We start from the raw sequence: 17,997 nt of genomic DNA on the forward strand, positions 1-17,997 counted from the left end.
GGCTGCCCATCACCCATCACCCGTGCATCACCCGTTTTTTAATGGTCCTTTGATGTTCATGTCCGTGAAGCCGGAAATAATTGTTTCCTTTTGCGCAAGGTTATGTTTGTTCGTCATCTTTCTCGAAAACCGTATTTGATTTTGCCCAAAATAGTCCAAACAACTCGGGTACATGTGATATAGAGGAACTCTAAGAAAAGGCATGCACTAATGTAATATCACACCGACGGTAATGAAGTAAATCACTGTTGAAATTACGGTGATAACGATAATAACATTCTATATTCGGGATTTTGTGTTGAGTAAATATGTGGACACACCTATAAGTGAATGTTTGATAGGTCATAATTTTGTTTACAGATTCCGTCCCTATCGAGAAAGGTTATTTCGATGATTGGCAGATGCAACTCGTACTGACCATTAAGGGATGATATTCCCAGCACTGATTCTATTGCTATAATACCAATAAAATGATAAACCAGACTGAAAGAGTACATATCATCCAGCACGTAACCATTTTTCAAATAATGTACTTTAACAGGTGACTTGTCTTTCTGTCATTTACTTGAAAGTGATTTCATCACAAACAGGAAAAGCATCAGTACGTAAGTATGCTAGGTGAATCGGAATCGTTGTTTGTTTCCGAGAACACTTGTTGAGATAAACCTCAGAATGAAACGCCCATAATTATAACACCTAAATCTGTCACTCTATATGACTAAATTCTATTTCTGTAATGAATTCCCCGTTCGACTGGGTTGCGCTGGCTGTGATTGGCTGTACGCTATCATCTGTTGCCGTTTATATATTGGCGGTAAACCTCGAGCGAACAGCAGATAAAGAGATCTACACGCACATCAGGATTACTCGTAACCGCATTGCTCTACGTATTGAACAGCCAAGCATCGTGAGGGTCTTGCAGTAAATCTATTTACCTGACGTGTAATAACATTAGAAAACGAACTTAAAGAGATACTTCACATTCTCGATAAAATAACGCAAGATATGCTGGACATGTACGAAGATCAATTCGAGGAGTTTAAAGCCAGAGCGAAGCGTGGCTCTGTGGACAGCTATCTTATAGGACTTCAACAACGCGAAAGGGCACAACAGAATGTTTTAAAAAGTAAGAATATCTCAAATCTGTTGAACGCGCAGCCACAAGAATGTTCAGTTTCAGCCCCAGCGTCTAGAGAATCTACTCCACCGGGCAGTTACGTAGCGCCCAAAATGAGTACGTCTCCGGCCAGATCACCGGGGCATACGCGGTCGTGCAGTTTACGAAAAAAACGGAACCGACCAGGAGAATTGATGTTAGATTTTGATCCAATAAGACCGAGAACTTCCAGTATGCCGACCAAAAACGATTTCAAGAAGCCTGACTTTTTAAGCCCTCCATCGCCGACATCGTACATGAAACGTTCTTCAGAAAAGGACGAGGATCATTGTCCACTATACCGGGTGCGAAGTTTCCGGACAACGTCGAAAGGAATTGTAAATCGCGGGGATTCTTTCAAATCCCGTTCGACAAACAGTGTAGCATCGACGGGCAGTTTGGGAAGTACAAGCCGTCTGAGTAATTCTATGGATGACTGTCGGGCAGGAGGATGCTCAGAAAGTGTCAAATCACACGGAAGTACTGCAAACAGTGTAGCATCGTCAACTGGGTCAACGGCATACAGAGTCATTATATTAGGTGCTGGTGGTGTTGGCAAAACGGCAATAACCAAACAGTTCATGACGTCAGAATATATGGGCGCTTTCGACACAACAACCGGTAAGTGAACTTTTGGTAAATACATATCATAACCGCCACTCAAAATGGTAGATTCCATTTCTGTCATCTTTGTGACCAAGCGTTGATATAATTCATCAATTGCGTGGTATATTTCTTGCCAGCGATATTTCTAACGTATCGATTCCGAGTATCAATTAGCATGATGAAAAACTGAGGTGGTAAATAATTGCACCTGGCACTTGGCAGAGATGATATGTCTGAGATGCGCATTGGCCAGAGTATTAACGAAGAAAGATTAACCGAGACGGCGTGTAGTGATAACGATACTATACAGTTTCTTGGATGATCCTCCGAATCGAATACGCAAGAAAGCGATAATTTCTTATCCAGACTGATGAGTCAATAACATCGAATACGACGTCGATTATCAATAAACTCAATCAGTTATCTGAGCATATATTTACACACAACTCACGTTCAAGCGACTCGAACTCTGAAGCAAATGAGAATCTACGAGAACGAGATGAGAGAGAATCAGAAAACGTTGGTATACAAAAAGAAAACCTGCGTCCACATTACTATTAACACGCAGAATTTTGATAGTGAAACAACAATCCAGGGTTTTAATACTAACGCATAGAAAGTGGATAGGATAAAAATAACGTACATGATCCACAAAAATCTATTGAAAATGGTTGATTTTTATTGGATTTTTTTCCGCTTTTATATAAGGTTATCAAGTTCCGGTAAACATATGTATATATAGTCTATTCAGAAAAAAATATTTATATATACTCATAACAGTAGAACGCTGTATGACTCGACAGTATGCTACGCCTTGTGATTAATTCTTAACGATTTTCCCCGTCATCGCATATTCAGAAATACAGCTGTTTCATTCATACTTTGCAGCACCTGTTCGAGACTTATCTTAATGTATGGAAATCATGATGCAATGCCGTATCATACACAATCCATACTTATAGTACTATCAACTAGAACCATTTTCCCACTAAGTGACACCCATGAGACTTTCAAGCCGAGGTTCCCATTAGATGAAGGATGAGGAATTTTGGAAACGCTCAAAACCAATCGTCCCGAACAGCGTGGACGAATTTCTTTCAATTTCTTCTAATTTCTTCGAATTTTTATTATCAATTCCCAAATAGCCTACATTTTAAAACAAACGAATGATGGAATTCGCCTTCAAATTTTATATTTATGGATATACACTACGTAGGTGTGCTATGTGAGATTTTCTGAAAGTGTAATTTTCAGATTAGAAAATTTACTAATTAATAGAAAAAGGTCTTCAATCAATAGAATGCCTCTCCCGTCGTTCGTAAAATAGAATGACATCATTGTGTGATGACCCGAGGATAGGTTGCTAATGTTGACAAAAGATAGTTTTAGAAATTTGACAAAAAGCAAAGCTTATCATTTCGAAAACCGGCGTGGCACAATTGCACATCGTGATAGAATCTAAACTCAGAGCGCTTTTTATTCTGAATCATCTAATATGATGCTATGATATTTGATACCTTTTACTCCTCCCAAAAATCAACAAGTAACAAAACATCGAAGAATTAGAATTAGAAGATTAGTAATAGCGAACACAAATATCTGAATATAAGAACTAAAGCGTGATATGGTGAATTATAATTTGTATGCGATGTTTCGGCTGACTTTTCATCTTTCATTCTTGTCACTCATAATTCATTCAATATGGCATGAAAGAAAATCTCAGATGTTCGGTGCGACATATGGATGCATACTCGTGTCATTCATTCAACTAAACCGCGTCAGAATATCGAATATAGTTTCCGTAATAAACGAGAAGCATTTCATCGATCAGGTTTCCCGTCGAAATCTCCTAAACTTGCGTGTGAAACAACGCATATCATAGACAAAAATCAATTCTTTACAAAATGTTGATCCTTCCCGCAAGAGCAATGTGCCGCCCCGTATCATTATTGACGATTGTCTTAATGTACTCGCAAATCCCAGTACCGTCTACCAAGGCAGCTCTTCGTAAATGCGATTGGCAATAGCATGTGCTCTAAAATACGTGATATCTAAACGGTATATACAACTGAATAGTCAACATTTACCAGAGAAACGAAAAAAATGTTATATACGTAGGCCTATGTGTGCTTTCGAAGAATTCAAGCCGGCAGCCTTTTGGCCCTGGTTCAGCTACGTCATTATAATTATTGTTTACCTATCCGGCGAGTGAGGTTAAACACAATAACGCATTTGTATGTTCAAAAAAATAAAACATTTGAAGCTCTCTAACGAATAAGATACGAATACATGTAATCAATATGTTGAAAATGAGGGCCGTCTGAGGTTTAATATATTCGTAAGCAGTCTTTTTGTTCTGTATGTGGCTGTCTGAGATCTTATTTGCATTCCTTTCTCATTGGACACAAATTTGAAGTGAGTTCTACCGAGAGCTTGGAAAAAAATCCAAACTTTCTTCATTAAGAAAAACGGGAAAGCCGACGACGAATCAAGCACCTGCATCGCGCCGCCTGTCGCTTCCACTGTCGAGGCGCGATTAAGACTAGTTATCACGAAATAAAAATCGTCGAAAACCGCTGCACGAAAAAAAAAATCTCGTGTGATTCTAAAGAATTCATTCATTCATTTTCCTCACTCAGGGAGACATCCCTCATTATCTTCGCAATTACTCGAAATGGTACGAATTGTTAAATTGAATTCAGACAGCAAGAATAATTTGGACATAAAAAGTAATTCTGCAACATGTGAAAGAAACAAACCCCGCGTCATAAAGATAGGAAAGTTTTACTACTCGAATCCAGGATTGGAATCAATGTAAGGATTTATATATGATGAACCGATATAAGGGGATTAAAAAAACTGATGCGCTAGAAAAAAAAGTCAGGATTCTTTGAATTTATGTTTCTGATGCTGCATTTCTGTTCATCTGACACGTTAGTATATCTGTCATGGCATTATTCACACCTTAATGTATATACATTATTGCCGACGATTGAAATCAGCATTGTCTCTTACTAAATGCTATTAAGTCTTCAATGTGGTAAACAATATCAATCATTCAAATCAAGATGGAAATTTCATATTTGAATCGATGGCATCTCTCGCAGAAAATGTTAAATTGGAAATAAGTAATTTGTTACACCGTTGTATATATACACACTTTCCGTGTGGTAATTTATGAAATGCGTGATTGAACCATTACTTTCCATTACGTGGGATGTGTCTTCGACTTATCACGTGCACTGACTTAATTACAATTGTGAATTGCAGTGCGCCCTTCAACAGTTGTATGAAATATGAATTGGATATGTCATCGAATAAATTCTTCAAATGGCGAATACAACTGGAAAAGCCTATGTGAAAATAACAGTTATTTATTTGGCTTTTCATCGATTGTCGAATTTACTTAGAGAAGTATATGTATGATATCAAAAATTCTAGACTAGTCTTTATGAATTTTTGATGATATGTAGTCTGTCGATTCTGGTGGAGAGGGCGTGTCTGACTGAAGCTACTCGGTTCTACCAGGGAGGTGGGACCTCCCTGGTTCTACCGAACAATACCAAATATAAAGCTATATACACATTATATGAACTTTGCTCGAATAGTTTAGAAAAGAAGAAATACAGGAATGAATCCACGCCATTTGTTGTTGGGATATATGGTCTATATGTTTTGTCTTGTTTAACTTTGTTGACGTATCACTAAAATGTTTTATTGTAAAATTTATTAGTGTCAATAAAGTATTTGAATTGGTCTAGAACCTCAGTGATTAAATAAGAAATATATTCAAATACTGTTTTATCAAAAAAATCCGGAAGAATATACCAAAGACTAGAGTTACCGATCCCATTTGGTTGTTAAGTGCGCCTGGCCTGATTCAGTGCTCCCCATCTCCAGAGCCCAGTGTAAAAACCGCCTTGAAATAAACCTGAATATTCGCACCAGCGGTGACAATAGCAAGCAAAACACGTCTAACTATTTGGGTCGGTATTAGATGCCAGACTTCATGTTCGGGTCAGTGTTACTGATCCCATGTCGGGACAACTTATCCCAACAGTAACTGGGAGGTCTCGTAAACTTTATGTATATATTTTCACGATATCTAGGAATGCCTTCGCCTTAGACGAATTGCCGCCTGAAATATGTGCGCAGTTTCTTGTGTACTCGATCAAAATATTCTTCTCTTGTCTAGGAAACCTCTTTCGAAGCTGCAACTCTATACTATTCTCTTACTACGCAGTGTAGCGTATGATTCTGAGTAATATGTTACTTTGGTGTAATGGTGAATATCATAATGTAAAATGTAAAATTCATAGAGACTATAAGTCTTAATGAATGTTCGGTGAAACGTATGTCTTTCATAATGTCATCTGTTTTTCCTTTTCATTTGATCAAAGGATCTATCAGTTTTCACATAGGTTTAATATAATATGGAAATGTCCCGAAGGGAATACAGAAAACTGCAGCGTATGTGCTATTAAACAATTTTATTTCTGCAATTCATGCTTAGCATATAACATAACACTAAGCAGGCTTATTTTATCCCCGAGTTCATACGGTGAATCTCGAATCTATAAGCAAGTAGCGTGGAACAACATTTGCAAGTTGCGTCCATGTAGTTTCCAGATGGTATGGGGAAGAACGTTGGAGGGAAGCCTATAAATCAGCGGCAATAGCATAAGTCTATCCGAACCTAAATCCGAAACCACGCACAACCACCACAAATAAAGCTAATTCAATGAGCGAGTTAATTCAATATCTTCCTAGTTAAGCGACGCTTGTACGCAAATGCTGCTCTTCCTTTTTTCCGGGATATGTAAAATCGGAAGTAGATCCTGAAAATAGTCAATATATTATTGAATATTACTTATATAGTTTGTAATAAAAAATGATACAACCGCCGGGATGAATGCTTTGATCTATTCAAATCAAAAATTTGTGACAAAGATTCGGCCAACAACTTGTAAGTGATTGGGAAAGGATAACCATCTGAAGAAATTCTATCTGTTACTCGTGTATTTGTAGTGTTTTGGCAGCTCCACGTTTGTTTTCGTAAGGAAATAAGATAAATCGCGCAATTTAACTGATGATCTGCCATGTACTGAGACGTTTAGTCCAGGTTCAAAAAGACCGTGCGGATCCTAATTATCAAATAATTGAGACACACTGCATTCATCATTTGTTTCCACAGCACAATCTTTCTGTAATACATTTTGCGTTTTTATATTCAAAAATAAAAACGAAATAAATACTTATTTCTGTCCGCGGATATACTGGAACCATTGTATATCGATGTCGCAACTAATAGATGGGGAACATAAATTGTTCTACGGATATGTCCTAATCCGGTCCGAATTCGATAAGTATCGGTCAATAATTAATCAAAATGTCGCATATGCGAGTGAGACCACGACAATCGTTACACTGAGGCAAGGTTGCTGAGTTATTATAACACCCGAATATTTACTCAATAATTGCAGAAGCTTCCAGAAAAAATAACGTTTTCGTATGCTCTTTTTCAAACTACAGTGAACCCCCGATATACCGCCCTCCCGTTTACCGCCACCCCCGCTTACCGCCAGGTTTTCTCAATGTACATCTCTATATACAAATACATAGTAAAACACCGCCGATATACTGCCATACTCTCTATACCGCCATAATCATTCTGCACCGATGTGGGCGGTATATCGGGAGTTGACTGTATTTAACTTCATTGGGATTTTCTGTCCGTTCGGCAGAAAACCCTATTGTTATTCCCTAGATTATTATTATTACTATCGTGTATCTTCCGATTTCTTAGTCTCAAGGCGCTGAAAAAATCGAAGAAATTCGAACGACACAGGTACCGATTCAAACCGCCAATCAATGGAAAGTAGTCGTCTTTCTTCTTTTGCCAAACCAATAAATTCCAGGATTCGAATCGAATGATATCGATCTGATGAGACGCCATCTGCAATTCAGCCGGTGGAGCGAGAAAGGACTGGCTTCAAGAATATCCAATACATATGTGCAAAATGTCGTTCGGCAAGATTAGTTCATTCTATCAGTTCATGCGACTAGTGAATACACTCATATGCATCCGTCATCGCTGCTTTGCAGCTTTTGTAACGTGGAGTTTTTGTTTGGAGGGGGGATAAAAAATCTTCACCAAGAGCACTGAGGTAACAGTTCTATGGCTTTGGTAGGAAGGTAGGTCCCATTATGTCATTGCAACCTTCATTCAATTATTGATGCTTACGGGGAACTTTTTTTTGGAGAGATTTCTCTTCTCGAGTGTTGTTTTCTTAGTATTTCATCACGCTTCTGCGAGCGAAGGAATAAATAGGGTTTTCTGATCGGAAAGGCGAAGTATCTGAAGCGGCCAGCGCACGACGCTTAAGCATTTTTCTTAATGTCCCTCGAGACAGAAGAGCTGTTGTAGATCGGCTAGCATCGAGGTTTTGTGATGAGAATCTCACCTGTAAAAGAAGATAAACAAGGCTTTCTAAAAAAAGTATACGTCCATGATTGGGGCATTCTGACTGATGGGTGGAATTAGACGTGCGCTCAATGTAGGCTGTATATGAAGTCAGCATCGCATGTTTTAATGTAAAGAAGCTTTACTCGATATAATTCTTTATAATTGTCATCGTGTGGGATTATAAGCGATAACTTCATTTGGCTTATTAATACTGACGGGGAGTTGCATATGGATATTAATTATTTTGATCAGCGCGCACATTGAGTCGATCGGCTTTTATTAAAATGAATTACGTCACCAAAGAAATAATAGAAGCATTAGCGAAGTAGGATTTATCTTGCGAAATTATATTGAAAATGATCGTTTCTTCATCGGCGTAAACCTCAAGTTGCATTGAGTGGGGATTTTCTGTGAGTGCTTGCAGTTCTCCAACCATCCATAAAGTTCCAAAGATTTATGTCACTATTAGGCAACGCGGTCTGCGCCCAAGGGACGGCATATAGCCTACAAATATCGTTACCACAACCAGTCAGCGCATTTTCTCAAAAAATTGTTTTCAAGATCAACAAATATAGAACGAAATCAATATGAGATGCGTGATAATGTCTCAACGTACTGATACTTCTTTAGCTTCATTTGCAATAGATGTACGCATCTAATCTAAGGATCTGGTCATCAATTAACGCTCATACAAGTTACTAGTTACAAGTTAGTTTATTCATCATAATCAAGTGACATGATTGTCAATGAACAACGAGTCAGTAGAAAAAGAAAACAATATACACATACATACTATACCAGAATTACAAAAATATTTACAGGAAAAAGTGTATGGGACAAGAAGTACCGTACCGTACAAATATAACTTCGAGCATCAAATTGAATACAATATTCAAATCCCGATTGAACATACTTCCCTAAATTTACCAATTCCGTTCGACTACCTACATCATTGTGAATTCTATTTATAATATCTATTTGCACCAGCATTAACCAAATTAGATTTCGTCCTGAGATTGTTGAATTTGCTACACGTTAGGATAGTGCAGCTCATCTTCCACACAGTTACGCGTATCACAAAGCCTGTTTTCTCTACTCAATCCCAGGTGTCTGCCTTTTTCTATCATCAGTTTTTGCCTTTATCGATCGATTCTTCCTTGCTTAGATACGAACTAGTTTTCAAGATTCTTTTCCGATTAAACATCTTGCCAGAATAGTGTCAATTTTGCGTATTCAAGTGTTCTCTTTCCCTCTTTTCCTCTTTGTAGTGTCTCGTGAATAACATTTTTATTTCTTAAACTTTGGCAAAATTCTATCTAAAGAATCTATATGCAATCTTTCATGATGCTCGATTTCTACGTATGTCGTCTGACAAATAAACTGTGACGATTTTCCCGTCTTTGCAATGTTTGTCCATTCTGGTGGAAGTAATTCATCGCCAATATGTTTCACAGTACTGTGATACATGTCACATGGAATTACCTACCTAGCGTTCTCAGAAAAAGATAGAGAGCGAGAAACCCTAAATTGCGCCGATGCTGACAACCTCGTCTTGTCGTAAAGCACTTAACGAACGACGGGCTGACGCGTTAAAAAGATTGTGCTTTCATCAAAGCAAAGAAACTCGTCATTGTAAAAAATACTATAATTTGATTCGAGTGAATAGAATGTGTCATCGAATCCGGTTTCATAAGTAATCTGTAATTGTCTCCCGCAATTGTTTCATACATACACGAGTAGCACGTTGTAATGTAAACATGACACGAACATGGATTAATCCAGGAATATAAGTATGAGCAACATTTCCAGCGATCGACAGGCAAAAAGTAATCATGTCGTGTGCGTGCATCGATTTTCATCACCACATCGAGATATCCCTATTGTCAATTGTTATTTCCTATTTCAAACAGTATAGGTCGGACATGTATAGAAAAATATTCAGGCATCATACATGGGAAAGATCTACTCTATATCATCATCAAAAATGTCGTTGCCACGCTGGTTATTGACGATGAAAATTAAACGACAATGATGCATCTATTACGGATGTTATTAAGCTAATAAATCATGATCTTTATTACTAATCACCGGAACGTATCACCCGGTGAGACATTCATGCCGTTTTTCGCTCTTTTTTTCTTAATCGGTTTTGTTGTCAAGAGAAATCCGATGGCGAATCTGCACAATTTAGAAAACACGTCTTCGCATTCAACTGGGAGATTAGAGTTTGATATTTTAACCGGCAACCCGGTTATCTTATCGTTTATTTTTGGGATCTCGCTATCCTCGATTCAAGCGTTGATTGATAGCACGTTGCCATTAGTTTGATGAACGTTAGGTAAGAGAAGTCGGAAAAACACGTCGTTTAGTCTACACAGTCGTTAAGAATACGAAAGAAAAAGTTTTATGTTTTCGTGTGCATACGTCAGGAGTTCTTGAGTTAGGTTCTATTTAAATTCAAATTGTTGTTTTCGACTGTGTTAGCAACTGTGTTTGAGCGAATGACTCATGAAAAAGAATTCAACTTCCCCTAAGATAGCACGTTGCATTTGACATTTCTTCCATCCCTGAGCAAATTAACTGTTTCATATACCGGAGCTGTATCTGTGCTGATTGAAAACAGGCACGCACGGAAATGGAAGACATCAATTATCATAATGGCTCATGCGACAGTTTAATCCAAATTAATCCAAATTCACCGCAAATTTTTAGGTACACTTCTTGATTAGGAAACCTGACGGAAATATCACGTTTTTCAGTAATACGAAAGATGATATTTTATCATATTTTGCTACTATTCGCATATATATAGAATTCGCATTCTATCTAAAAAATGTGTCCCGGGGAATTTGATATTATAAGTGTGGCTTACGATTTTATTAGTCCTTGTAACAAAATACTGATGGAACTTTAATGAAATATTGAGACATTCTGTGAAATCGGCCTTTAGTCATGAAAAGGTTACACGTAGACCCATTTTTGCAATAGCAAATAAGTGAGAACAAATGAACCTGTATTGGATATTGGCCAGTTGGACTAAATTGTAGACAACAAAACCTCTGTTGGAGAACAGATTATACAGTTTAAACAGGAATGGATTTATTATCATAGGAATAATATGCGCTGAAACGTATAACACCTTGATCGTACGTACGCGAAGCCATATAATGCATGATGAAATATTCACAGAAATTTGAACAGTAATATCGTATCGTGGGTTTATCGATATACGGCTTCTATTTCATTCTGCAATCAACGGCGCAAAACGGCTGAAACCTCCACACCGAGAATTAGATATCAGATTAAACAACCTGTAAACAATAAACCTATATTCCAGCTCTCACATGCGTTTAGGTTTATTTCTATTAATTTCAGCCAGCCATAATTCTTTCTACATTGCTGTACATCATTGCTAGTATACACGTGTCTGAGAATGTACATGTACGTACAGCATCGTCACTCGCGTCCTCACGCATATTCTGAAATTTCTAATTTAAATTCCAGGATTGCTGACACCAGAATTGACCCCCGAGACGCCAGTTGCAGTGACTTCCCCAGGTGGAACCGTCCGATTCAGACGTAGGTTTATGTTCGGTGATTGGTCGCCTCACTATACTCTAACTAGACTAACTGTAGACACCTGCGGTCAATCTGATGTTCTTCTTCGTTCGGGTTGAAAGAGTGCCCTTTCAATTGCAATCAAAATAACATGGATTTGGGTAAAAACCAGCAAATTTTGTGAAAACCAAGGGCCAAAGGTCGGTTGCTCAAACGTAGGTGATCATCAACCTGAATTACAAACTACACTGTTACGATAGCATTGATCAGATGGATAATATTACCAAACGTTTGAGCAACATACCCCATGATTTTGGAGTCTGTTAACTTTTCCTGAATCTCACCCGAACGAAGTTGAATTTGTTAGCTTGGAATTGGGTCCCTAGCTCGTAACACACGCCCTGGTCGCTTTACTAATCACACCTTTCACCATAGATTAGTGTTGTGTCTTATGGTCTTATGGTCATAACGTAAAACTCAATTTCCTATTGTGTTTTACATTATGTTTTTTATTCTACATTTCAATGATTGTGATGCATGAAGAACTAAATGAATTTTTCACAATTTTTATAACAAATAAAATATTCAACATTACCGCACAGTTGGGAATAGAAACTGCAACTTTTTGAAATTTTACTCGGCCGATTTCAGCCGAGCTTTTGTTATGTAAACGAAGAGAGCGTAAAGTATTGCTGAAAACTAGCAATGCGGAGAAAGAAATTCTACTGCCTCTAGGGATGATGACAATTTTCCCTCGACATCGACGAACGCGATCAATATCAAGTGATACACACCTTTCTCAGTGGCACCAATAATCACTCAACATAAAAATGTATCTAGACTTGAAGGCATTATCTTTCCAGATATAACCTCTGCCGAAACTTGCTTAAGTAATAATTTAAACATCGTCGTATTTTGACAAAACAAAATGAATTTTGATCTAATTTTACCAAAGTTTGTTGATTGCAATCGTATCATTGAGTCAACGCCGCTATCTATGTAAGTCGTTTACAGTTTTTTTCCCAAATTAATTACATTTTCACGATATTGACATCAAAATTTCGATGGAAATGCCTTTGATCGAACGTCAATTCAAGACTCTACCTACAGGCGCCCTTTTCTATTGATATGTTTATTAATTTTATTGCCGCTTCCTCGCTATATCAGATCAACGTTGCGACAAGCGACGAATTCGATATGTCACTGGGCAAGTTTGTACGTTGCCCGTGAGCGAGTGGCAAAATTAACTATGATGAGATTATGATAAACGGTATTTCAGACGTGAAAATGCACTTCAAGTGGCGGAAATTGAGGTAAAAATTATGAAGTTACCCTTTTTGCTATTTCAGATTTGCTATTTTAACCTTTAGCCTCCGAGATCGTTTACCGCGTCTATTGATGCCAGAAAGTTGGCCTCAGATCTGATCGTTTTTCTTCCATTTCCTTTATTAATGAATGGAAGAAACTATTCACGTACGAGTCATTTCCTCTCCGGAAAGGAGCCGACAGTAGTAAAACGATGACTATCGGAATATCGGATTATGCTTATAGAGTACGGTCTTCATTCCAATGTACAGGGCTGAATGGCGTCGGGCAATATGATATCGTTATTTTTAGTTCAAGTAGTTTTCATAATAACCCAAGTAGCCATGGTTCAGTAGTGCTCGAGCAATCTTTGACTTCAGTTCCAAGCCATGAAATAACAAGATTACCAAAGATTATGATGTGAGGAATATGCTTGAATGGTGGCTGGTTCAGACCATCGTGAAAAGTCTTCGCCATGCAAACTAAGGCGACAAAATGCCAAAATGGAAAACCATTAGAAAAAGCAAAGCGAGCATGGGTATCATAACGAAAATTACCTTGCCACAACGCCGGTTTGGCGCGTTTTGGATTCTTTTTGTGAAATTTCGGCTGGTTTTTTGATAGTTTGCATTTTGGTGTTTTGTTTCCTTAATTTGTATACCGAAGAAAAAATCGAGATTGCCCGAATCACCCACCATACCATGTGCTTGCCAACGGTTCCAAAGGGCACTAGGAGTTAAGCCTTTATATGTTATGTGCGAGAAAAAATACTTGCTGCCTTATGCGTTACAAAGCAATCGTAAATCTACGATACCAACACGAGATGGCTAGCGGTTAAATCTTGCATAGGAAAATAGACGATTCCAATTAGTCAACAAGATACCAAACGTATAATCATGTGCCTCGTCGACGTACAGAAACTGGGTACGCAATCCTAATTTTTTTCGTAATAACCACAAAGTGTTTCTCTGTTCACTAGTAAATTGGAATCTGTCCGATCTAATTAATGAATCGAATATTTCTAGCCTAGGGCATTTTTATTTCCGCTCACTTCCCTAATTAAGCGAAAAGAGAGTGAGGTGTTAGTTGTTTTGTGGGATTTACAAACACGCATATCGATACACGCAGGCAACTAACTGTGAAATGCAAACACCATCAGTTAAACACATCAGTATCACTTCATTTTTATAACTTTGTACCAATTGGCCAAAAGGCATAAGAGTAAAGTAAATTAGATTTTAAAGACTCCGCTTTTTAAGACTCCACTTTGCTTGCTGGTGAAATGAAAAATCTCTGCTTCGAAGCGTGTTTGTTGATATTTCACATATATATTTACATGTCTAAAAATATATTTATGTACAGTTTATACACTACGTACGTACATCCCGAAGCTCGGGGCGATTTGTTAATTTTCATGAAGGACGTATTACCTTACGTTACCAATCACAACCACCAAATGGAGTCATTTAGATCTATACTTGTCTGTAATAATTAGCTTTTTTGTGAAAGGTTATTCTTATAGTATCGCTCGCATATTACACAGTACACGCATCAGAAGCTCCACTAGGAACAACGGATTTACTCTACTACCTCCGTGTGGTGTTAGTCAGTCGATGCAACCATACCTTGTTTTCTGTCCTTGCAATGGTTTCCCCCGAGTCACGCGCGGGTTCAGTCACAGTTAACGATGACCTCGTTCCCCAAGCACTGCTGCTCTTTTTTTGTTTTACCGATTCGTCAATTGTGTAAACAATACAATTACTGGACGCGTTGCATAAATAATATCAATCATATGTTGAATCATTTGGGACATCATATTCAGTTCTTGCTTTGACAAGGTTGACACAAACAAAGCCATGCACGCCCTCGCCGTTATTTTCAAAGACGTGTGGCCCCTGACGGCGGATATTATCAACGTCATCAACTCGTGGGAGTTAATTCATTGTCCAAGATTTATTTTTATTTTAGACGACGATGACACTGAGAAGTCAGTTTCGGTTTTGTTGGATGGTGAGGAATCCACGATGTATTTCGTCGACACACGATCGAAAGAGGTATGCATCTGAATAAATCTCTCGGGTATCATAGTAGAATAGAACACAAAATCTATAAAAGAAATTAAAATGAAAAATTAAAAGACGATTCCGAATCTCTCTACCATCGTCAGGTGGCGATAAACAGATTATCTCTAAATAATCCGAGTTCATGTATTGCTATCTTTTAAACATATTTCAGGATTTAATGTATTTCAAACATATTTCAGGATTTCATGAATTACGACGAAGCTGATGCATACGTCGTGTGTTATTCAATAACAGAGCGCTCAACTTTCGATTCGGCCGTGGGCATATTATTTTCCTTGCGAAAACATATTGCACGTGAAGTGGCGACAATTTTAGTCGGTAATAAAAGTGACAACGTCAGGTCACGGCAAATCAGTGCCGACGGTAAGTAGTCAGTGAGTGGTTGGCATATGCACGTATCGCAATCGTGTTCATAATGCGACCTGTTAGAAGAAAACGTGACTTTCACCAGGACAAAATATTATAATGTCGAAAGACTACAGGTTGCTATAGTGTAAATCAAGGCATACTTCAGACCTTTTTCGGTTGGACCGGAGGTACTGACTGACGCATGTACGTAGGATGCACCGAAAGACGTCTAGCGTATACGCCTATGGTTGCACCAAAAGCAACGAAATACGCCGAAACCTTTATAGAAGTATACATTTAGTGGGTTCTCTTCCGGCAAATGCTGGTTGCTTTTAAGGAATCCATCAAGATGATTACCCCGTCTCTGCACGAATGTGATTCGAGGAAATGGATTTCGGACACTTAATGCATCAGCCTATTTGTTGATTACCCTAATCAGCGTGCTACCAATTGAGTACTTTGTTTTTCATGCACCGCGTGTTGTTATGTCGACTGGCTTATGTCGACAAGCAACGCGACGCCTACCGATGCAACTGGGTTTAGCGCCGATTAGCGGCAACTAGCGGCCTACGAGAGGCCACCAGTTGCTGCTCTATCGGTTCGACATATGCCGGCTTGCGACGGCAACCCGACGCCTTACCGACTCGTCACAAGCCGTATCCGGCTAGTTGCCCATGTTCTACTCTGGCCTACGGTAGGCGGACAGTTGCTTTCGATCGCAACCGACATAAGCTCAGCTGCGACGCGATGGAACTGAGCGCAGGGGTTTCAGCCAATAAGAGACCGCATATACATAGTACAAATTATGACCGCAAGTTAGTCATAAGCTTTCAAATTCAAGTTGTTCAAAACGTAAACCAAACCTTCAGCACGGCAGATGAAGATCTATAAACTAAATTTGTAGAATTATGGTGTGAGCGGCCATCTTTATATGATGTTGCTAGCACATTGTATTCAAAACAGAATCAGCAAGATAAAGACCTTAAAGGAATACTTTTCTAATAGAAATAGATTTCCCAAGAAGTCTATAAATATACCACTTTCACTGTCCGAACATTGTCATCACTAGCTTCATCAACCGAGTCCTCACTAGAGACACATTTCCAAACTATTCATCACATTTAATTCAATTTTACAGAAGGAAAAGAAACCGCTGTTAAGTACAACTGTAAGTTCATTGAAACATCAGCCGTGTTGAACCATCAGATCGACGATCTACTGGTCGGAATCCTTAAACAGATTCGTCTAGCACCAAAACGTGAAGAACTAAAGCAGAAGAAAAGAGCTTCGCGACGTTCGAAACGGAAAGAAAACTGTGTGAATAAAGCGGCTCGTGGATTCTTCGATAAACTATTCCGGAAAGACTCTGTTTCCAAATCGTGTGATAATCTCCTAGTGTTGTGATCGCATTCTATATAACCCCGCTAATAAATAAAGCAAATATATCTATGTGCTTGTGTGTACATAGATTTCTCTGGCTGTACCTTATATATGATTAGTATATATACCAGGTTTTAATTAACAGATGAATTGATGATTGAGAAAGATGATGTCATAAAACATTGGTTTTCTTGTTCATTCAAATATTATACATTGTATCCTGCCATTTTGTGTTTTGTTGATGAGTAGTACATGTGCATGTTTTATGTGAAATCACCATGCATGTTTAAATACGAATGTTATATGACATGCATGCAAGCTACTTCTGTTGCCCAGGTATAATCATAAGTTATAAACCGACGCAACGGGAAATTCAGCCATATGGTCGAATGAAGCAGCCTGTATGTAAATCATATACACTTTGTATGCGAGTTTTAAAATGACAAATAGCAAATAAGTATATGTTTATGTACAGCTTATTACACCCATTTTTCAGATGGCCCAAAGAAACATTGAGATTCTACTAGAAACTGGTCCCTGTTATTTACCCCTGATTAAATGATTCTCCTCGTGCGTGAATTTAGCGCATTCGCATAGATAAGAAGTAGATTTTACGGTGGGATGAAATTAAATTATACTGTTGAAGCATTATTGTAAATACGTATACTTATATATGTAAATTTACATCGTTTTTATGGCTGGATGGGAAACATATTTGAATTGTTATCAGAATTTGTATCATTTACAACAACTTGCTTTGTAAAAAATACGATATATTTGGAAATAAATGAATATCATTGAAGTGCTTTAATTACGACTTGTCAATAATCGCTGACTTCGGAGTGTTCCTAAATCCAGCGATTCAACAGCTACTACTTAAGAGATTCCACGACTATTTCCAGTTCCATATTCAAAATACGTCCCCAATCTTGCACCCAGGTGCTGGAGAAGAGGTTTGAACCTGCCTCAATTTTCATTAAAGTACTACAACATTCAATCGGTCGTACAGCGTTTTGATGTCCCACAGAGAAACGGAATTATGCCACAAAAATGACAGGATAAGAAACAAATTTGAGTACAGTACCAAACAAAGT

At 38.2% G+C, this 17,997-nt stretch overlaps 1 protein-coding gene across 2 annotated transcripts; it reads left to right on the plus strand.

The window, feature by feature from the left end:
- The first annotated feature begins 845 nt into the window (after positions 1-845).
- On the plus strand, positions 846-17,704 carry LOC141901419 (uncharacterized). Of its 2 annotated transcripts, XM_074788632.1 has the most exons (5): positions 846-1,777; positions 11,733-11,807; positions 15,060-15,145; positions 15,355-15,538; positions 16,662-17,704. In XM_074788632.1, exons 1-5 carry the CDS (start codon positions 1,006-1,008, stop codon positions 16,925-16,927), a joined length of 1,383 nt encoding a protein of 460 aa, XP_074644733.1. In that variant the 5' UTR covers positions 846-1,005; the 3' UTR covers positions 16,928-17,704. The 2 variants fall into 2 exon arrangements, with proteins under 2 accessions (XP_074644733.1, XP_074644734.1); XM_074788633.1 differs by lacking the exon at positions 11,733-11,807.
- Positions 17,705-17,997: the final 293 nt, after the last annotated feature.

This window comes from Tubulanus polymorphus, chromosome 3 (genome assembly GCF_964204645.1).
Source record: "Tubulanus polymorphus chromosome 3, tnTubPoly1.2, whole genome shotgun sequence".
Taxonomy (NCBI): Eukaryota; Metazoa; Nemertea; class Palaeonemertea; order Tubulaniformes; family Tubulanidae; genus Tubulanus; species Tubulanus polymorphus.